This window comes from Manacus vitellinus, unplaced genomic scaffold (genome assembly GCF_001715985.3).
Source record: "Manacus vitellinus isolate BGI_N305 unplaced genomic scaffold, ASM171598v3 scaffold_6_pilon, whole genome shotgun sequence".
NCBI lineage: Eukaryota > Metazoa > Chordata > Aves > Passeriformes > Pipridae > Manacus > Manacus vitellinus.
Genome location: NW_021940750.1, coordinates 18413587 through 18437197, shown reverse-complemented (window position 1 = coordinate 18437197; position 23611 = coordinate 18413587). Strand labels below are relative to the sequence as shown.

The following is a 23611-nucleotide window of genomic DNA, read 5'->3' as shown; positions in this document are numbered from 1 at the left end:
AAAAAGAACCTGTTTTAAGGAAATTTTTGGTAACCATCTGGAATGGACCTAGAACATTTATACAACATTAGTTTATCTATACTTTTGGATTATATTATAAATACGTTTTCACTAGGTAGGAAACTAAAGATAGTTTAGGTTGTCATAAAAATTTTATCAAATCTTATCAGCCATGGAGTTGTTTCACAGCCAGTGAGAACTCAGGAATTGCTCAGTTTACATTGCAGCAACTAGTGGAAAAAGCTGTTCAGCTTTCTCGATGGGAACCAAAACTTTTTCAGAAACGTCATTCAAGTACAGATTAGCAAAGAAAGTGGTAGGAAGCCAATTTACAAAACTAAAATGAACACAATTTGATATGTTATGGTACAGCAATTGTTCAAACTTTCATGTCATTACAAGCTAATTCTGAAATTTTTGCTTTTTGTGGTCAGTTGCCTCATCCTCCGAGCGATGGCCATCCAATACTGAGCTTTCCCTGCCTATTATTTTTGCCAAGTTTCATGTATTTCCATATACTATATTTGGGGGAAAATAACTGATTTTAAACATATGTTTATAGTCACAAGTAGTTTTTTACAGCATATACACTTCATTTTGGGTTATATTTTGTCTAAAATATTATTCATAGATCTCGAACAAAGGAAAATTCGCAAACAGGAATTACTCTCCTTTGATAGTTCTGAAATGTTTCCGCTGCTACAAGCAGGAAATTTAAGCCACTGATATTTAGTAAGGAAAATAAGTGAGACCTCACCCTAGAAGAGCTGGTCACCTTTTGCCTGCATGGTTCCCCTCAGAGTAAAAGACTTCACAGTACATTTTGTGCACTCCTGCTTGTTTGTAGCATTGTTCAGTTCAGCAGCTGTTCCAAAGCAGACTTCTATAAGGGTCTAAAACAGTAGTTGTTCCATGTCTTGCATGTATATTTTTAACAAAATTTTGTGGTTTTTTTAGCAATTTTAGTTATTTTTACCCAGGGGAATTATTTACGTTCATTCATTTGGAAGAAAAATAAGGTTTTAATCTACATTATTTTAGTGCTTTTTAATGGTAATATTTTAGGAACATTCCCATTTCTGCAGTTAGGTTTGTCTTTGGGCAAGCTTTTTTTTTGACAGTTTTTGGATTCCTGGAGTATCCCAGTCAAAGATGTGTTTTCAGTGTAACATGGAGTAATGCATAGGAAATTACCATTATCACTTACACATTCAGCATTCCTGTGCATATTTCTGTTTGCTTTCTTCTCCTGAGCTGAAGCTGGTGCTGTCATTTCATTATTCATACATCTACATACTTCAATATGCATTTATATTGATGGTACAAAAGATAGAAAAAATTCATATCTCATTAATAACTATTCAATTATTCTTAATTGAACATGACAGAAGTAATCATGTTTAATATGTTTTTAAGTCCCCTTAATTTTATTTTATTTTCACACGCTTCTCTTTTAGTTATATATGGAAGTATATTTGACTCCTGTTTTAAATCAAATCTCTTAAATGAAAGACAAAAAATACATGCCTTTGTAATATATTATGAGTAAGTCTAGCTGTCAGCTATACAGTGGGTCAAGTACTATGTACAATTCTAGAAGAGAACTTTGTGAAAGTTGAGGTGTAACAGTAATCCCTCAAGGTTCATAGTCTGGGAGAAAGTTACTTCTGCATACTGCTCTTAATAGAGACTTTTCTTGAAGAATAAGGTTTGGCTTCTAGCCACACCTACTTGCTAGCTACTGTACATTTATTAAGGCAGGCTATTTGGTTTTTTATGTATCTCACCACAACTGCCTTTGAAGGTGTGCTAACTTGTTTGGAGATGTGATTAATTATAATTTTCTTAGGGAAGACTAAAAAGTTGGAATTTGGGAAAAAAATACGAAGGATATAAATTTCTTTTACATATAGAGAAAAATATCAAGGGATAGCTTAAGCTACAGAATCAGCTTTTGAAACCTTTCTACTCTGTGTATATCTTTTGTGTATTTTTCTGTTGTTGGCTAATCTTTTGTGAAAGGACCTAATCCAAAATCCAGGTAATTTGAAGAGGTGCTCTCTGTCCATCTCCAGTGGGTTAATTAACCAGTGGGTTAATATAATGCCCTGTGTGATGAAGTACCAATAACTTGAGTCATTTAGCGTACACCCTAGCTGCTGTGTCAAACAGGCTTTTTTATTCCATAAAGACCTTAGTTTGATGATACAAGCATTTAGTCCATCTTGACTACAGGGCTATAATGTACAAGAACTGCTTATTGATGCTGGAGCAATGACAGAACTTTCCCCTTAGTCAAAATCCTACTGGATATTGATGTGCATTCTGTGCTAAGTAGACAGATCTCTTAACTAATGGCATCTCTGTGAAAAAGGGTAGGGGGAGGGCAGGTACATTACTTTCTTTACAATGATGTCACAGCTCCTGGCAGAGCAGCATATTGTCCTAGCCAAAGATGTACTTGCTTGCCTTTCAGTTTTCTTTAAGATTCCTTATTGTGTGATATTTACTCATTGCAATGTTGAGTAACACACAGAGAACCATAGATAACTAAATGTAATCTCAGGAACCATTCCATTTTGACACTCCAAATACTGAACAATTTGTAGCTTTTGCAGACAAATCCAAAATAGTGAGACCAAATATTTTTTCAAAGTTCTGTATCTCATATTTTTAATTTGCATTTTGTTGAAACTCTTGTAAGGGTACAGCCCTTAAGGACAGGTCAGAAGGCTTACAGACTGTTGAGTGTGTGACAAAGAGGCCATAAAGAATCTGGTCAGATGTAGCTAATTAAAGGTAAATGAAGGACAGCTGCTTTTTATGTTGCCAGCACATCTTTGATCTGCTCTATCCCTCAGACCTCTGTGGACAAGGTAGTTAAATACAAACTAGGAGGCCTATTTTAAGGACATTAAAGCCCTCCAGGGCAATCGAGTGACAGTCCAAGCAGCCATAAGCTGTTTGCTTTATTCATTAGAGAACTTTAAATGTGTCAAGAAATAGAATAATGTCCCTGCTCTTAGATCAGCATTAGCAATGAAGATTACAACAGCTCTGGGACATATGAATAAGCAAACTTCTTATGAAAACAAGTTTACTGAGAAGCATTTTACTATAACAGCAACGAAAATATCAGTTACACATTTTTGTTGCAAGAATATTGATTCAATATGCATTGAAATATCTGAAGCTGTAGTGACACAAACATCATGTAACCCAGTGCTGACCTCAGTGGTCCCTTCAATCATAGTTTAAAAAACTTCCATTTCAGACACACATCAAGGAAAAAATATGTCATATGTGAGTGACATAATAGCCTGTAATCCTTGCTGAAAAATTTATGGAGATTTTGCACAATATATAGCCTTTCACTTGTGTCTAGAGACTCTGATACTGAAGTTTGTAAATTGCAAGTGTTTATTTTATAATTCAAAGTTTTAATGCCAATACAGCATCAGAAAGACTAATTAAAGAAAAAAAACCAGTTAACTATATAAACAACTCTTTATTGCTAGTCATTTTGGAAAAAGTGACTTTGCCCAGAAATATTTGTTATATCCTAATGTTTTTATTGCTATTTTTTTAAATAAGAATTGAAGTGGAAATTAAAGTGAAGCAAATTCCTGTAACATTCTAAATGGTAAATTCTGGAGATGCATGACATATTTCCTCAATAACATTTAAGAACTTGGAGAAAATACTTGCTTTTTTTTTTAATGGCGTGTGCTGTGTTTTGCTCCATTACCTTTTTTGTCAGTAACTAAATGTTACATGGTTTGGCTGCATACTCAAACTCTCCATGTTATTCAGCCTCATTGGAACAGCTTTGGTATTTTAAGATGGTGTGTAAAGGTGTGGTACACAGGTAAAGGTGTGAAAAGTCTGGAATTTTAAAACTGTCTTTTTGTCTATGCCATAAGTGCAAATTTCGTATGTCTTACCATACAAAGAACCTTTCTACATAGCATTTTACCTCAAAAAGTCTTTATGTGAGTAGTGCAGTTGGAATTGCATGCCTGTGAAAGCAGTGTATGCTACTGGAGTCTGGAAGAACCTTTATTCCAAAAAGATCTAGCTCTAGAAGATCCTCTGTGACTAGGCAATTTTTTTCATTTTAAAGTAAGAAGCAAATAAAAAATCAAATCAAGCTGGAAGATGGGCTTTGGTTTTACTCAGTAAACAATACTTGGAGAACATAAATAAGCATTAAGTAGTTTAAGTGAAGCATGTTAAAAGATTTGTAAAGCTGTATTCTAGGCAACAGTAAGTATAAAGATGTGGTTATTGCTGGTAACATGAGCATAATGTCCTGATTTGAATGTTTGTGCCTTAAACATTGTGGAAAACAAACAGTGAATAAATTTGTGATAAATTTAGAATAGTTTGCATATATACTTAAAACATTAAAGCTAGATATTTTTACCCAGGGGAAAGAAATACATTGACAAATTTTTACAGAATTTTGCTAAGTGTAAGTTAGATGCACATTGTTGATCGAAGAGCCATGGGTTTGATGGGTATATTTACTCTTGGTCTGCTTACATGGAATCAACATATATCAGCCTGGCTGTGTGTTAGACTGAAAAAAAAGTCCATACTATGGTAGAACTACTATGAAAGGGAAATACAATAACTTGATAGGACCATTTCTCTTCAATTTAAAGATCCAATAAAAATAAGTTTTAAAAAGGAACTAAAATATAAGAATAATCACAGTTTTTTTAAACTCTGGTTTTTCGTTTTTCCAACAAAGTACCTGAGGCATCAAGACAAACAGCTTCACTTATGTTCCTTATTGACAAATGCTGAATGGCAAATATTGCTTTATTATTACTGTAGTAACCTCTCAGTACTTCTATATGCATGTATTATTGCAAGGTGAAATTTGCCCTTCCAAAGCCTGTAAAGATTTATGCATGTGTGCCCAGGTATAAATCACAACTTAAATCTTGTATCACAGCATGACTATCTTGTCATATCATCCTGTATTCATAACATGACTATTTAAGAAGCTCCATACAATTTTCTGTCTTTATTCTCTCAACTGCTGTCACCCTATTTTCAAGCTCAGCAAAAATAATGACTACAATTACACTTCTCTTATATTGGCAGTAGAACTGAACAGTTTCTCGTCTGGCAATAATAATGGTTTCTTTAGCTGGGCAGGGAACAGTGAAATCCAGCAGATTTTAGGTAAGCATTGTGAGCACCAAAGATGAGAGTTTTGATCTGTCTGATGTGAGCCTTGAACAGGAGCACATTTCCAGCTGGGTCTGTGGCTTAGGACTTGGAAACTGAGGGGGGTTTACAGCTGAGCAACAGTGATCTAGACAACATTCTGCCTGAAACACTCATTTCCAGCTCCTGTCTTTTACACATCTAGGATGTGATTCTCTTGCACTTGAGTAACCTTTACTTGAAACCCTGAAGATTAAAATGCTCATTTGCTATGCCATGTAACCTAGGAGCCATTATTATTTCAACACAGACTGAATTGCTTTCATAGAGATTACTCCAAGAACACTGACCACTTTCAACACAAATGCTGTAGACCAAATGTTGGAAATTTCCTTCAGCTACTGAAGTCTTGGGTGGGGTTTTTTTTAAAAGCCAGGTAATCACAGTTCCCAACCCTGCTTTTCCTCCACTCCCAGATAGCAATGTTACACTGACAGGTTGCATCTGTTACATAACAAAATATTGATCATGACAAAGCTCCTCCTGTAGACAAAAGACTTCTTCTAAAATGCAAGAGTAAACCAACAGCTTCTCCTGGGATCCTCCTGTGATCAGCTAACACATTTTTAAACACAGACATCCTTGTCCACACCAAGGGAAAAATCATATTCAACAACTTGTTTAATTAACATGTTTTCTAGTATATTTTCTCTGTGTAGACAAGGTCTCTAAGGGAGAATGAGTCATGAATGCAGCATTTCTATTATGGAGTACTTCTTGTAGTAACTTTCCATTTCTCCACATTTTCTAAGGAAAGCATTGATTTGGCTCATTACCTAAAATGTTAATTAATGTTTGTGAGCAGCTCCAGGGTACCATTAGTTAATCCCATATCACATCACTAAATAGAATCCTGGGCAACAGTTAAAATAAGTGTCACTTCCTAAGTGAAGGCTAACAGGTAGATCTTTTCCAGCACAGTCTATACATACTGCTGTATAGTTTTCCTTGGAACCTCGTTGGCATGTACTTCAATTGAGGAGGGCACAATACATGACTGCCTCCCTAGGAAAGGAGTGAGCCTTGGCTACCACACATATAAGAGCAAACCTAGCATTTTGTGGAGTTTTCTGAGGGAGATGTACTCTTACAGAATAGATAAAAACTTTATGTGTCTGTGAAGATGAGTCAGACAGCCAGGTAATACAAATGAGCCTGTGTAGAATTGACCACAGGGATGCTTTTGTCCAGGGATGCTTTTTCTCAGGAATTGATTCTTTTTCAAATAGTGCTGTTACAATCAGGAAGAGATTCCATGCTTCATCTTGTCAAATGGAGTGTTTTAGCCAACAGAAAAGCATATTTAAGAGGAATTTGTCATTGTTTTTATTAGGATACAAAAATCAACACAAGATTCTTTCTGTGAGACATATATTCTCAGAAGGAAATTCATAGTACGCATAAAATATTTATGATCATTTCTTACATTGTAACTGTATCTATGTAAAAGCCAAAATAAATATAAACTGTTCCAGCTATACAATATGCAGTGCCTGATGTGTTTATTACCACATTTTCTATGGCCAGTCTCCTGTCTGTTGTGTTTCTCCAGTGACTGTGTTATTCCAGGGAAATGAGTAACACAAGGGGAGGAGGGTGCATAATGACTTGTACGCTGTAGGGGGTTGTCTGAACTAACACATGGATCATGCTCTACATCTCTTGAATCTGTGTTCATGTTGTATTATGCAGAAAACATGTAGAGGGTGAGCTACTCAGGTTTCTTTGCAAGACAAATCAGTATGTATCACAGGCACTTCACACTTTTCAGTTCGTAGCTTTGAGGATCGATGAAATGCTGAAGAAAAGAATTTGTCTCCTAAGGAAGACCAAAGCCATAATGGTTCTATTTTTATCTGTGCTATTTTGCAAGAACTGTTTTCATTCTTTTTCTCCCTATTCAGTGATGAAGTATGGAAACACTCGTGGAAATGAAGAGAACTATAATCCTGTGCTACAAAGTCTCGACTTTCATGTTTTGCTAGATAAATAATTACAGCACATTCTAAACAGTCATTCTCAAGCCATATATGATTATTGATATAGGATTTGTATGTTTGATGGAATAGAGAAACAAAGAAAAAAGTAACTCAAAATGCCCACAAGTCACCAAAATGTTTGTGTTGAAGAGGTGTATGAAGAGATGTAAGAGATGGCCAGTTTGAAATTTTATGTGTGAATCTTGTAGCAGGAAATGTAATGTAATCCATAATGGGAAACAATTTAAAGACAGAAGATATTATTTGGGAAAGGGAGAATGCTTTACTGAGGAAGGTCAGTTTGGAGGTCAATATTTTCTGTCATTTTATTCCCTCCATGGACTCAGTTACTGAGCAGAATGTTTTACATAATAGAATTCTGGACTCCCTTCTTGGTTGTTGATATTCCACTTGTGTACACTTAAAGTATGTTAATTATGACAGCTGGTTATTTCTTCAACACAGAGATTTTGATTATGTCTTGCTTTATGGTTAGTATCCAGTTTTCACAGGGAATGTTTTCCCACCCAGAAGACAACAAATGTTGGACTGACCCAGTAATTGTTCTTTCCTATATTTCCTTTGGGCTCTTGTTCAGCTAGTTGGATCTGAGTTGTTTTAAACATAATTAGGCCATCATAAATCACTCTGGGTTAGTTCGCATGTGACATCACCAAGGAGACCCAATGGGATGATTAGAGTATTTTTTTGGACAATGTATCTGTAGCTGTGCTAGCTACTTTGTCATGAAAATGAGGTTTATAAACAGTAGTCTTTCCAGAGTAACAAGTTAAAATATACTGCACCCTGATAGAGCTGTTTAGTAAATTAGATTTTCATAGTGCTAATTGAATTTGTCACAAAGCTGATGAACATTAGCTAAAGAAAGAGCAATATATTTTATTTTATTGAGCACATCTCAGAGTGCTTGTAATTTAGTATGGCCACCACACTTTCTGGGCAGGCTATCAAGCAGGATGTTGTAATGATTTGCATGACTACTATACTAGATGGAAAAATGTAGCTTGTGTTTGTAGCTGTTCCATTAGTGTCTTGCACAGTGTGCGCTCCTTTGGTGCTCTTCAGAGAGCTGTGTCATAATCCCAGCATCTTTTGAAGAATTCTATCTGGTGAAATCAAGTAACCATACATCATATAAAACCTAGTGTGTAATTGTATGATGAGACAAAGGAAAGACTGAGAAAGCCCGATAACCAATAGAATCCCGAAGTTATCAAAACAGAGTTCTTGCCAAGGACCTTGGAATTCATCTGATTCAGTTACTGGAAAAATTCCCAAATTAAAAATTATCCTATGAGGACCAAGAAAATGGATCCAAAATCTGGCACTGTACGGTTTTCTCCCAAAATGGTCATTAATGCTGCAAAAACAGAATAGGGTGAACAACCCTTGGCCCCATGGTTGGCCCCCTGCTGTAGGCTCTATCTGCCAAAACAAGATGGAATAGAAGATCAAAAACGGAAAGGGAGCGGGGAGGCGGGATAAGGATGGAAAAGGAGAGTTTGGAAAAGGAGGGTGGTTGGAAAGGGAAAAACTCATAGACTATGCCCCCTGCCAGCACTGAAACACTCGGCTGCAGCTCCACTCGCAAAGCACCTGTTGGCAGCTGTTGGAGTAGTTTACAGGTTTTGGGACAGATTATAGTCTGTGTTCCCTTATGTGACATGTGATATGATCTTATTTTAGTAAAAGAGAATAATTCTTGGACAATATATCTGCACAGAAATAATGATGACATTTTTTGGTTTCATTAGAGAAATTGCATTCTTTTTAATGGATCTTATTACTACTAATATTAATATCCTTTGGCTGATATCACCTATGTTGTCTTCCTTTTATCCAGAATTGAAAAACAAAGCCATGTTGCATGGAGTGACAATACAGCAAAACAATGATCATAAATATTAACCTGATATTGTCCTTCAAAGTCAGTGGCAGAAGTTAGGGATCAGGGGCTATCTCACCAATTTTATGTTTTGCAATCTTTATGCATTGGAGTGGAACAATAGGAAAGAACAAAAATGGTTTATGTTAAATTAGAGCTCTCAGTAAGTATTTTGTGTCAGGAACTCAGTTTAAACATTTTAACATCTTTACAAACTTTAATGTAAATGCCTGTTAAATACATTTAATTGTGACTTCTTGCATTACAGTTTATACCCTCCCTTTGTTACTAACTCCGGAAGTTATTTGTCTTCATGTACAAAAATTTTTGCAGTTCTTTGCTGTTATATAAATAGCTTATTATTCCTTATGATAAATTTATAACAGTTATCAATAATATGTGTATTTGCTATGTGAAGTATATCAAGCAGAAAATAAATGGTCGTTTTTAAATATAGGTATTTATTATAGGCTGAGCTAAAAACTCTGTTACATTTATGACTATAATGAGAATCCTCCCCTGCTAATGCTTTGCTTCAGTGTAAAAGGCTTATTTAGTAAGTATATGTGTTACTCAGAAGGTTTGGGTAAAGTCGAAATAGAAAGTAGATAATGTTTTGAAATTTAATCCTCTCTGATATATATAAAATTTAAAAAGAACCTCACAGTTTTCCTATTCTACCTGAAACACTAAACTTATTAGTTCTAAAATAATTGATATTTGAAACTTCAAGCCTCCCTGAGATTTATATTCAGTAATGAAAAGAACTCAAGTTGCTGATGCTGCAGTGTACACTACTCGGGCAGGACCTGGTTCCTGCGTGAAGGTCACCAAGAGCTTTTCTCCATCAAGTCTGCCAGAGAGTAGGGCCAAAATGCAAATTCCATTAGTTCAATAGTTTTTGTGTGGAAGATTTCAAAATGAGATTTTTCATTTTGTGTTAGAGTAATTTCTTCACCTTGCTTAGAAAGAGAAAGAAGCTGAGTAGCCTCACATGTAAAAAATTGTCTTAGGTCCTAGAGACTGTTAGCTTTAGTAACACCTGAGATCAGACATGTTCTGTGCCATTAAAGTAAAAGGACAGGATCTGGAACTTGAGACAATGACATCTGAAATAGGAAAGCATCTAGTGGAACATAAGCATGTGCTTAATTTCAGTAGGACTGTATGGTATACATAAAGATAGGAATTTGCAGATATTTTGAGTGAGAATGCTTTCCTGAATCAAGATTTTTAGAAACTTAGCTGTGAATCACCAAAAGACACATTCTTTATTACAAAAAACTTTGTAACTATTTTTACTATAAAAATAAATAAATTAAATAAATGCACTCAAACTTTGTAATAAGTATAGTCTTCACAAACTGGTTGTGTGTGTAACAGCATTAAATTCATTATGCTGGATAAAGAGATGGAGGGTGGATGTTTAGGACAATAAGACAGGGGAACAGAAATTTCAAAAACATTGTAGTTATTATCTTGGACATAGGTGTACGTATTTTCTTGACATTTCAAAATCCTGTAAGACTTGTTTAGGGGTTTCATTATCTCTGCAGATTGAGGGATTTCAAAAATACACTTTTACTCTGATTCTGATAAATACATCTTTCTATTGTATATTTTCTCTTTGGAATGATATATGAATCGGATAATAGAAGAAGGCAAGTCTACAAAATTTAAGCAGAAAATTCTCCCTGGGTTACATATGGATTTTTCATAAGGTGTCAGGTGAGTGGAAAGAATAACAGAGCCAACTTTGAAGCTGGTAGTGACAGGCACATTTCGGATCTTCCGGGTCTCTCTTACCTTGGCATTGCCCCCTTGCAATTCAGACCTTCTATTCAGGCATGTGGAAGGTTCCCAACATGTGTATGTAAGTGCTTATGATGAGCAGTGGAGCAGGAAGAGGAAAAGCCAGGACTGGGCATCAGCATCAGCAGAGAGCAGGATAGGATGAAGAACAAGTGAGGCTGTAGCTCAGGCACCCAGCTCAGGAATCAGGCCTCATCTTAACATCAAGTTCATCTGAGCCCCCAGTGCTGTCCTGCAGTATCCTTAGGAATTGGTCTTATATGACAAAGAAGCCAGTGCCAACCTGATCTCCTTTCCTTTGCTACTCTCAGCAAGATTTCTTGTACTTATTTATGATGCCAGTCAAATGTTCCCACTGTTCTCAAGTCAGAAAACTGAGCAAAAACTATGAGTAAATTGACCTCATAGCATAAGTCCTCACTTTCTCCACAATAATGAACAACTAGCACCATTTACTGTCAAAAATCCTTACGGTTCACATATGCTACAGAGGAGTATGTTTAATACATGAGGTATTTTAGTATACTGTATCATCAATTATATGCTTAGGTTTTTACTTCATTTTTCAAATTTCAGAAACTGTTGGAGTCAATGAAAATTAAACTACCAACTATATAAAGATGTTTATTGGACCTTTTTTATTATTCTTTTATAGGTCTTGTAGAAATTTGCCTGATGCATCCCCTTGATGTAGTGAAAACAAGGTAAGATTGTGCTTGAACAGGTTTTGTTGACTCTGGAAGATATTCAAATTGCAAGCTGTCAGAAAATAAAATCCTTGAACTTCTTCAAATAAGATAACTCGTGTCTTTAATGACATTTATATTTACTTACCTGTATCTGCAGCATTCAACAGATGAAATTTGAGTAGCATGACACATTTCTGATTAGAGGTCATCTAAAGGTGTTAAATCTGTTTATGACATGTATTTTCACTGTTGTAACACAATGCTACAACGTGAAGTTAAATTCCCTTACTATATATATCATCTGCAGTGATGCTTTATATGTAATTGGGAGATACCATATTGTCTCCAAAATAATTGTCACAGATTTTTTTATAAAAATAATAAAAGAAGATGTTCCATATTCTCTTTATAAGCTTAATAACTTCATGGTTTTATCTTTTTATAAATCTTTATCTGTCCTTGTTTTCTTTTCTGAATATTTGTTCTTACATGAGTAAATGATTAAATGACCTGGAAATTTTGTTCAAATTAGGGTTTTTTGATGTTGAATTACTGAGATGGAAAAAGAACAGTTGCGTTTCTATTTTCTGGAATATCCTTTTATTTTTCTGTTTTTATATGAATTCATAAGTGAATGTAACCATATGTGAAAAGCAAATCAGAATGGAGAAGCATACAATAGTAAGAAAAAAGCTATTCATGCCATGGGTGTTATGCAGGGCCAATAATTACCATAAACTGCTTCTCGAGCTTTATCTATGTCCCAGTCATGTAGGTAGAAAAGCTTCACTAGGAGATGAATTGACCCCAAACAAACAATGAGGACAGCTGTGGTCTCTGAAATATGCTTGAAGCTGTCAATTATGGCTTGAGATTCTAGTTCCAGTTAGCCACTGTGTGAGTTTTTTATTGATGTATTTTTGGCTTCTGTTTGAATCACATTCTGTAGTTTGTATAAGACCTTGAGATGCCTTTTTCTGCAGTTTACATTTTGCAGCAGGAAGCCATCTCTCTGTGGTCATTGCCCAACACCAGAATGCAGTCATTAAGGCTCCATCTGCATTATCTGCTGTAAGTCCTCCTTGGGGCTTGGAGTTTACTCAGGCAATTCTTCTGTATGCCCACATAATACGGAATGTGTTGCAGCATCACAGAATATCCTGAGTTGGAAGGGACTGATGTGTTGATTCGTCTAGAGACAATGCATCTGGTAGTCTCAAAGGTCCTCTCTGCCCCTCCAAGTACCACTGAGACTATGCTATTGAAACAAGACTTACATAAGAAGACAGAAACTATTGACTCAGAAGCAACAGGGTACAAGCAAAAAAAATACAAGACCAAATTTAAAAGAAAAAAATCTATCTTGGTCTACCGTCATATGGTCCTCGAAGGATATGCTTTAGTGACTTCATTTTGACAAGTTTTGCTGTAACTCACCTATAGGTCTCAAGCTTTTGGTTTTACCTCTTGCCATTTTCCTCTTTGTACTGAACTAGGAATCATATTCTTTTGTAGTATAAATACAGCTTTTGTAGTATAAATGCAGCAGCAGTGATTTAATTCTCATGCCTCTGGTGCCTTTGAGGTTGGCATCCTACACATCCTCATGTCTCCAGTCTTGCTTGAAAAAATTTAATGTGTATCCTTCATATTTTAGTATATGCCACATATCATATGTCAGAAAAAGCATTAATTGAACATCTGTAGTGATAAACTGGCAATCAACACACATACTTTCAGCTTTCTGACAGAAACCACGCAGTGGACTCTCAGAACGCAAGGACAGATTTCCCCATTCTACTGCAGATTTTACTGAGTTTGTCACACTTTCCGTAGTGAAAAGGTTTCTCAGATCTGAGATCCATAAACTTAAAGCATTAAAGAGTATATGGGGATGTTTGTAAAGCTGTATTAATACTGATAAATATAATAAAAAATAATAAAAGTTAGGAAACCTTTTAATGTGAAATCTGAGTTCATAAACAGTGGAATTTTTAGAAGAAAGAAAGAAGAAAGTAGGAAAAAAGGAAAGAACGGTAGGTGTGCAGAAGAAATCTGATTATGAATCAGATTATGTGTCAGAACAGGAGGACTGAGTCAAAATATCCATTAAACAAATTTCTTCATCTGAAGAAACTTCAGTTAACTCTTCCACTGAGTTAGCTACAACTCTTTGCACAAGTGGACAGCACCCAAGTGACACTTTTTCTGGTTTGTTCATGCAGAGATATCCAGAGATATCACACAGATTTTGCGGGAACTCTTCTGCTGATCTCAGCAGATGTTAGCAGTTGAAAATACTTACATTTTGAAAGCCAATGAAGAAAACAAGAATAGAATATCCTTTGTTCTCATCCATAATTTCATTCTATGTTCCTAACATCATGCTTCTTCCTTTCATGTTGCAATGGTCCAAATTTATTAAAGCAGATTAATTCTTTGATGGTCTTGAAGAAGTTCAAATGAAACATTAGTTTTAATTCTGAACTTTGAATATAGAATATTTTCTAATACTTTTTCATTTACTTTATTCCTTTCTTGCACTGCCACTAAGTACTGCAGTTTACTTAATCCAACATAGTATTGATAATCTCTACTTTCCTAGTCGCTTCCAACTACCATAGTTATGGTGATTGTTTTAGGGTTTTCTTCCTTTTGGTCAAGTGAAAGGATATATAAAAGCAGCATTTGTTGCTTAATTTTTATGGTGTTTTGAGTTTTCTTCCTTTTTTCTATGAAGTGCTTGTTTGGTGAAAAGAGTCCCATGGCCTTTTCAAGTTAGTGAAATATCATTGATTTAAGTTACTCTTCTGAAGTGATTTAGGGAAAATGTCAGAGGCTCACATCTAGTGGACTGGTGGCTTAGCATCTTTGCTTTGTTGATATTTTGTGTATGTGTATGCTTTTAATAAAAAATTGGAGAAAATAAAGTTCCTGTCAAAGATTATTTTGAAACCCTGAAAAATGGTTTGGCTCTTTTTTGCCATTTTGCAATATATTTTCTGTGTTTAGCAATTTTCTGTTATTCTACAGTAACAATGCTAGACTTGTTTATCTGCTCACACCAAGGAAGAAGTAATATTTAAGTACATGCTTATAAACTACAGACAATCCAAATGCTTAATGAAGTGTTTTTTCCTAAGTATACATTTGAAAATAATTTTTTTTTATCTATTAGAACACTAAAGATCACTACTTTAAAAAATTCATGTGAGCTATGTATATGAAGATAACTATGACCCATTGTTTTAACTCTATGAATCCCACTTATTCTTTGAAATAAAGCTCTTTTCTCAATTGCAAGATATATTGGTATAGCTTCTGATGAGACACTATTAAAAAAAGATGTGCTAAATTTTTAATGTTTTCATAGAACACTCTCTGATAGCTGTTTTATTTATCAGCTGTTTTATTTATCTATTTTATTTACCCTTATGGTTATTTTAGCCAGCTGTAGATGAAATAAAGTACTGAATCTCTGCTCTTGTCCTCCTAAATACAGAGTCTGGTAAGTTTTTATGTGTGTGCCTATGTATAAGAAGTGATAGCAGTAGCAAGAGGTTTTCAGTACAGATAAAGTCAAGACATAAAAAGTCTACTTTTTAATTAAGGTGATCTTTCTTTGCTAAAAAGTGAGGGAGGAGATAAATTTCTTAGTCTGGATAAAGAATTGGTTTTGCTTATTTTGAACCCTTTTCACGTCTTAAGTGTAATACAAGCTGTAATGTAGTTTTCATCCATCAGACTTTCAAAGGATGACAAAATAGCATTCTAGTTCATGATACATAGGACAAGATATTGCCATATATATTACTTTAAAACTAAAACTAATGAAGTGTTTTTCCACCTAGGGTTTATCCTTTGTATGCTAGTGGCATATGTTTTGGCTTAAACAAATGTACAAAATTCAGAACTTAATAGTGTTTTATTGTTGGAAAATTAATATTTATGCAACAGCTCACAGATTGCATAAGTGTAGTTGGTGAGGGAAAGGGAGAGAATTACAGGGAGTTGTCTAAAGTCAAGAAAAAGCTGATGGTGTTTGAGGAATCAGTCAAGCAACCCTGACTGATAATTGGAGGATGTTACTGTGGTCTGTCTGACAGTTTCAGCTTATGTTCTGATGTAGTCCTCTATCCTTGAACAGCTTGAATTTTCAGGGAAAAAAGCTGTTCATTTTTTTCATATGCCTACTATTGAGTTGCTGGCATAAAAATGACATTTTCAGGAGCTCGGTAACTTTGAACTACATGCCTTAACATAAAATTTTCCTTGCTGTTACGTTTTAACACCTCAAGAAATGCATGCAGCCAAGGTTGATATTGGAAAGTTAGAACTATGACTAGAAATAAAATTTTGGCTAATATTTCCTCAGGTTTATGAGTTGATTACCTTTACATGCACTTTCTCTTTTACTTTGATTATCACCAGTATTTATGCAGCTGAATCTTAGTGATTTCACTGTTCTTGAAAACAAATTTCAAAGTTTCCTGTGCAAGTATTCGTGCAGACTGTGAAACATATATTGAAGTAGAAATAGTCATTTTGGATTGTGTAGTTATGAAATAGAAATCATACTTTTAATTTTTTTTAGCAGTTGTCTACATGACAGAGTTTAATAGAAAACACAAATGAAGAAATATGTGATGAACTGCTTTCAAATAATAGAGAAAAAATAACATGTCATTAAAACCTTTCAAATGCATAACACATCTGAAAAAAATTGTGTCTGAAATTCCTGTGAACAGGAAAAATGTTATATGGATTAGATGAATTATTTACTTCTCTCTTTCCTTTTGGCAGTAATTTGACATCACTCTGCATTTTGAGGCAAATATTTGTCTCATATCACAGTAATACCAAATTGTGCTCCAGATCTGTGTTGACTTCAGTGAAGATGGATTCATGTTGAACTCAAGTTCATACAACTTTAGTATTTAGGTTTTTTTTACTTCTGAGGTATTCAAAGACCGATAAGTATTATTATATACCAAATACCATCTAAAGGACTTGGAGAAAGTCTAGTTTATTATTTTACCAAAAGAATCAGTAGGATAACTTTTGTTCTAACAATTTAAGCATATATTCAACAGGCAGTGTTTTAATACTTCTCTAGTTAACTCAAATAATGATAGTTCCACGTGATTTTTTTTCTCTTTATTTAAACAAACTTTCCTATTTTTTTATATAATTGTGTCTTCACAACGCAGTCTCATGCTGGGATGAGTGTGCAATTTCAAAATCAATGCTTAAAGAGACCCAGGAGGTATTGTTTCAAAAGCATTTACTTCAATTTACTAGGAAAATAAGTTAATACGTATAGCTTTTTTTTCATGATCAGCCTATCCAATGTCCCTGTTTTTTTTCTTAAAGCTGTCTCCCACCTTTGGCAGAATCTGGGGAACCTGCAGTCCATGTTGCTCTATTTTAACACCTCTTTGCATAGTTCAGTCTTAGATCAGAATCTTCATGTAAACTGACTTTCCACCTCATGTGTGATCCAGAATATCAGTATTTAAAATATGAGGTGAATAGTTCACCTTAGAAACTGTGGAGAAATTTTTCACGTAGTCATGATAGGGATTTTGTAATTTGCTACTCTTTCTGCAAAATTCTAAACCAACATCATGAATCTAAAGCATCAACTTTAGAAAATAATTTGGGATCTAAGTCAAGATTTGGACTCTGCATTACAGAGTCTGGTTAGCAACTGTTCTGCTGATTTGTGTGCATGTTTATCCATTCTGTTCCTTTGTTCCAGTTCTGTCATTTTGGTCTTATTAAAAAAGTTCAGCTTACTACATGTGTTTCCGATCTCATTCCATCTGTTGTTTTGCAAGAGCTACTTCCTTTATATCATTAATTCCTCTTTGATTTTTGGTCTTTTTTTTTGTTTGAATGAGCAGTAATGGAGCCTGTTTCTGAAAAACATTGGTTTAAGGAAGAGTTCATTGTCCTTATACAAGTCATTTACATTGTCATTTACAAGTGACCATAGCTCACTTGGTTTGCATCAAGCCATGTTAAGTTGATGTTGCTTGATTCAAACTGCTCTAGTCAGATTCATAACAGTTTTTAGCAGAAAATAGTCTTCATGTCCTGGGAAAATTATCAAGATACCGAAATATTCTGTATTGAAATAAACAGTTTAACTCTCAGAAGACTGTTAGAAAAACAAAGAGTTTTGGTTAATGAAACTTCATGTAATTAGTTTTTGGATTTTGTCAGTTTTCACTTCCTTTTATTTTTGGTCTTTTCAATGACTTGTAAGTAATTTTAAACTAGAAAAACAGAAGTTTTTGTTTGAAAATGTAGAGAATGACATCCATTGTCATCTAAAAGAAGTGTACAAAAATATATTGAAACATTGTTTTTTGAAAAATGGGGCTTTTTTTCATTTTGAGGGGAAAAAAATCAAGTAAAACTAATCCCTGACCAACTCAGTTTAATGTTCTTATTTCAACCAAATGTCAAGGCTTTTCTCTGGGATTAGTTTTACTTGATTTATCAGTGGCCTTTGGCACAATTGTTCACAGGGCTTGTGTGCATATTGCAGCTTATACTCTGTTTTTGACATTTGAATTTCAGAATTGAAATACTTTGAATATTTACGTACAGATCCAAATTTTTTATAATAAGGACTTTATAATAATTTCTATGTGGATGTGATCCAGTGCTCTGTAATTTGCCCTTTATTTTCCCCTTCTATGTACAGTCTGTTAGGAATTAATAAGGGTACATGGGCTAATAATTCCTTCTAGATATACTATTGCAATTTAAGTCCTTCCCTGAATTAAAGTACAGTATTGATGTGCACTATTAAACAGATGCTCTTATTTGCAGTGTTGGTCAAAGTGATTTTTGTTCCTATGTGTTTTGGGTTTTTTTGTATTCATAGGCATACCACATGTATATTTTATAAAGAGGGTCAAGATCCTTTGGGATAAAAGGAACTTTGTAAATGTGGCTTCATCATCTCTACATGTGATACTGTGTTATTTGTTTTGATCAAACAGCAGAACTGCTTGATGATATCCCTATTTCAAATCAATGTAGATTATTGGAAGATCTATAACATATATTTCTTTCTCGATTTTAAAATAATCCTATCCTTTCTTTGATAAAAACTGATTTTGTGCATAATCCAATCAGACTGCTACAGTTCTCTTCTATCAAGCTTTTCCTTAATTTTGATTAAACATTCTGCCATCTACTCTTGAATTTTTTTATTGAATATCAGATACTTTTCTAAACAACTGAAATACCATAAAATCATAATTTCCATTTGGCAGCGTGGCATGATGGTACCATGCTTGGATTACAAGTTATCTGTGACATTCCACTGGCTTTACCAAAACTTCATGCAGTTTCTTGGGTCACTCATGAACTGTAACAACCTGGAATTTTTAACACCCACCAAATAAGCCATGTCCACCTTCAACATGCTCAAGATAGAACAATAATCTCTATTTACCTATTAAAGAATCCTTTCCTTGTTTCTAAGGTTTTTAGGTCAATAAAATGAAATAAATAAATAATCCAGATATCTAATTATCTACTTGCATACTACAGGAGTGCAATAGAAGGAAGAGAAATGGCTCTGTGTGCAGGAAGCAAGTGGTGAGACCATCATAGGAGAACTGAGGAGAGAGGCAGTACTAGAAAAGAGTGTGAGCTTTTTAGAAAAGGAAGCAAGTCTACCAAAGAGAGCAAAAGAGAAAGAATGCAAGAACTAGGACAGATAAGAGGGAATGTGTGATGGTTTTCTTGCATAATTTCTTCTCAGCCCAGTAGAGGCAGCAGGTGTTTTGGGTTTCTGGGAGGATGCTGGATCAAAACTGACTTGGAGCAGCCTTAGTTATCTTCAAGACGTAGTATATAATTTTGTTTGAAATTTTTCATTTGGTGCATCTTTCCGTATGTCCTTTTACATTCCTCAAGCACAGTTCTGTCTGGTAGAAGATGATTCCTTGAGCAGTTGATTTGAGGAATAAATGGAAGTCATGCTAAAAGACATACTGAATATTATTCATCCTACTATTGACAATCCTTTTGACTATGGACATTTGCAAGATGTATTTGCTCATTTTTTCTCTTAACAATTTTGTGCCTGTTATTTTGCTTTTCCTCCAGTTTGGACAATGAGCTAAAATAGTTCATTTTAGGTCCCTTTAATGTACATTTTGCTTTCATTCTAATGACATAGCACAATGTTCTTTCTATGTTTGGACTTCCCATGCTTACAGAGTTGATATAAACATTACTACATGGGCAGAACTTGTAATACGACAAGTGCCTGAGGGTTTCTCTTCTATAATCTGCATGTATATGTTTACATGTTTAAAAAAATAAATGTATACAGACATATTTGGCTGTACTGGTACAGCATCTTCCTTGGTAGAGGAAGTGAAGTTTCTTCATGTTTGTGTTCTCTAACATTGGAAAAACCTGCAGTTGATTAGTTGTGTACACATGATGCAGTTGCAAGAGAGTGGTGTGGACTGCATTTTGTGATTTCATGGGCTGCACATTTTGCACTCGCAGTTTAAATCCAAGAAAGCTCTGAAATTTTTTCTTCTTGTTTTTGTCTTAATTTTATGGAAATATTTCCTTTTATAATATGAGGGTACAAATAGCCCTCTGCTAGACAGAACAGGAAAATTTGACAGAAGAGCTCTAAAACTGTAATTATGGTGAAGAATCATACCATGGGTTACAGATATGACAGAATAATTCTTTTTTCATAACACTATCTGATGGGGAAAGGCAGAAAAGGGAGAGAACCTAGGACTGAATACTTGCTAAAATATACTCATTTTACTGTTGCTTTCTCTAGTTAGAAGCTACCAAAGAAATTAGAGACAGTATAAAAACACTTGGATTCTCTTTATAGTATCTCAAGATATTTACAGATAATCAGGATGTTTTCATGAGTCAGAAGCTATGACCAAATTTTCATTATAAAAATTAAATTCAATTTGAAACATTTTGCATACGTGGGTTAGCTAACAGACCGGGAAAAATACAGCCGTATTTGTAAAGAAAATACCCTATAGTATTACAGTGTGCTATGATTTGTATTAAATACAATAGATGTGTTTAATTATTTTATTTGTTTAGATTCCCATAGCCTCAGGGTATGCCATCATATTGCTGTCAGAAAAAAGGGAATTACTACAACTTATGGTAATGTACCTTTTTCGAGTTATGTATATTACCCCTTATACTCTTAACAGTGAGAAAGAAATACCATTAAGACTCTTCGTACTCAATGCAATGTGGACTATCCTGTACATCATTTATGAATCTGATTTATTTATTTTGGTCATGTGACATCTATTCACCTATTCATCTGCTATTTCACGGCAATGAGGAATGGTACCAGGACTGCTAGCACTTTATCTGGGACTGTACTAGAGACAGTTTAGACCACTTCAGTAGAACCAGCACTTAAAATCATGGCCAGTTCACAAATGAGATGTTACAGCCTGCATCCATCATGTTCTGCCCATGCTGCACTAGCACTCAGAAATTCCTATCCTGTTGCTGAGTTCAGCTGCCTCTCCCTCACCCTTTTCATCTCCCTCTTTCTCTCCTCTGCCAATCGCTTGGTCCCAAACTACAGCTTTTGCCCAACCTGTTTTAAAATGTGCCAGTTGACAAGCCCCCTCTAATTCCCTTGTAAGGCTCCTGCATAACCTACTGCTTTTCACAGCCAGAAGGTATTTTCTGATGTTCCAGTATTTCCATTACATAGTTTTATCCCTAACAACTACCTACACACCCTTGACTGTATATTGTTCTCCTTTGCCTTTGTTTATTCCCTGGAGATATAGTAGATTTATGGCATGCCCCCATTTTCTTTTTTGCAAGCCTAAAGTAGTGTGAGATGATCAAAGAAGCTTTTTAAATCTTTTTTTCTGTATTATTCCTGTATTTAAAATATACTCAGTCAAAAGAAACCATGAGGGATAGAGTGGAATGAGAGCAAGAGCGGAAATGGGAAACTGAAGGACTAGGAGGTGAGAAAATACATGGGATTCTATTTACAAGAAAAATACATGCTGAAAATAAATATTTAAGATGGGAATTGGGGAGTGGAACTGAACAGATGTTAGCACAGTTACTTCGTCTGGAGACAAAGAAATGGGATAGTTTAAAAATGTATACATTTTAAAGTGATATTTTAAATAAGGATTAAGCAGCTGGGAAAGGTTACTTAGGCTATGAGTTGGAGACATCTATGATGTACATAAGATTTTTTTAAAAACAACCTAACAAAGCAGCTGAGTGAGTTATTAACAGATGTTAATGATTTGTCAGCGGTATTAAGCATTAAGATCACATTCCAGGGTAGACCGTGATCATGCCTGATTTCTCCATGGACAAAAATTTTGTATTAGACCACTGTCATGACTGATTTCTAACAATGGATGGAACATGCCTAAAATAAAACAAGAAAGGAACCACTTTAGAAAGAACTAACCGCTTTAAAAAGAAAGATAAAGAAGAAAAAGGAAGGAAGGAAGGAAGGAGCCTCCTATGTTTATTGTATTAGTATTTTGTCATTTGTATTAGTATTTAGTATTTGGTCATCTACGAGTGAAAGATAGTTTAAGTATGGAAAATCACTGTTTAATATCTTCATTTACAATGAACAGAAAATAATTTTTCTACCTCTTTACATTTCTTTTTTTCTTACTTGTATTTGAACTTGTATTACTTACTTGTATTTTCAAAGCTATGGATACAAGAGAATAAAGCTGTATGTGTTGGAAGCACAATGTAACTGTAGCAATGCCAATAATTCTCTCAGAGAAGTTGGCCATTATTTCTGTATTTAAGTATGTCCCTAAAATAACTGCATTAGGCCAGTAAGTGCCAAGTAAATCTATAAATAAATAAAAAGAGAGATAGTATCTTTATGAACTATGCTTTTTGTATGTTTTTATGACCAGATGCATCAGTGTGTATTCTAGGTCTAGAGGGGGTTTTGAGAAACAAGAGTCTTCATGTTGAGTGGGATGCAAGCAAAATACCATCTCCAAAATAATCTTGGCACAATTGAGTTGTCTTTTGAATTTATTTCTCCAGAGAGTAAAAAGAAACAACAGAAAGCTAAGGAAATATTTGCAAGTTTTTAGCTGCTGCAATGTTGTAGTAAGCTGATGACTCCCTGGTGAGAAGGCAGTGGGTTAGATTGCGCTTTTACAACCAAGTTGAGTCAAGGGCAGAGCTCAACGGCACCAGCTGAAGAGCAACACACAGAAGGGATTGTACCTCAGAGGTGCTGTAACCTTCCCAGTTTTCCTGTATCCCAGTAATGGATTGTTGATCCATAACAGTACTAACTTTTTGTAACTACAAAAGTACTGTCATCCCATGTACCTTTTTATCCATTTCCCTAATTCTAGAGCAGGGGCAAAATGCATCCCCTGTTCACTGGCTGCCATATACATGTCTGCAGTAGAGTGTTGAGAAAGTACTGCAAGTGCCCACAGGTATATAGGTAGTTCTGGGTCTGTAATGGAGAGAAGGGAGATACATTTTTGAGTGCTACCAGTGATACTGTATCCAGCATCTGCTGAGGTGTAGCAACTTAGATCAAGATGGTTTCTCCCAGGAGGAACATTGGATAGTACTTTCTATAGCACATTAGTGAGCTGAATCAATCGACCATCAGAGACAGTACAAGGGAGGAAGCAGAACAAGACAAATGGGAATTTGATTGGGAAAAGTGCCTGTATATGACAGCATGTCTTTAGATTATTCTGTTCTCTCGTGGTACTTTTTCCTCAGTGAGACAGGTACAGACCGAAAGGATCAAATTAAATAGTTCTGAAATTGTTAAACTGGAACACAAATTAGGAAAGGGAAATAAAAAAACTAAGAGAAGAAAAGGAAAATAAAAAAGGAAAAGAAAAGGAAAAAAGGAAAAAGAAAAGGAAAAGGGAAAGGAAAAGGAAAAGGGAAAGGAAAAAAGG

The 23611-nt window shown here is 34.9% G+C and overlaps 1 protein-coding gene across 1 annotated transcript in view; it reads left to right on the top strand.

The window, feature by feature from the left end:
• The window catches only part of SLC25A21 (solute carrier family 25 member 21), a 212907-nt gene that overhangs the window by 95278 nt on the left and 94018 nt on the right, over nucleotides 1-23611 (top strand). The window contains exon 2 of the mRNA XM_008924983.2: nucleotides 11594-11642. Within this exon, the coding sequence (XP_008923231.1) occupies nucleotides 11614-11642 (29 nt within the window). The 5' untranslated portion in view covers nucleotides 11594-11613. The remainder of the gene's footprint in view (nucleotides 1-11593; nucleotides 11643-23611) is intronic.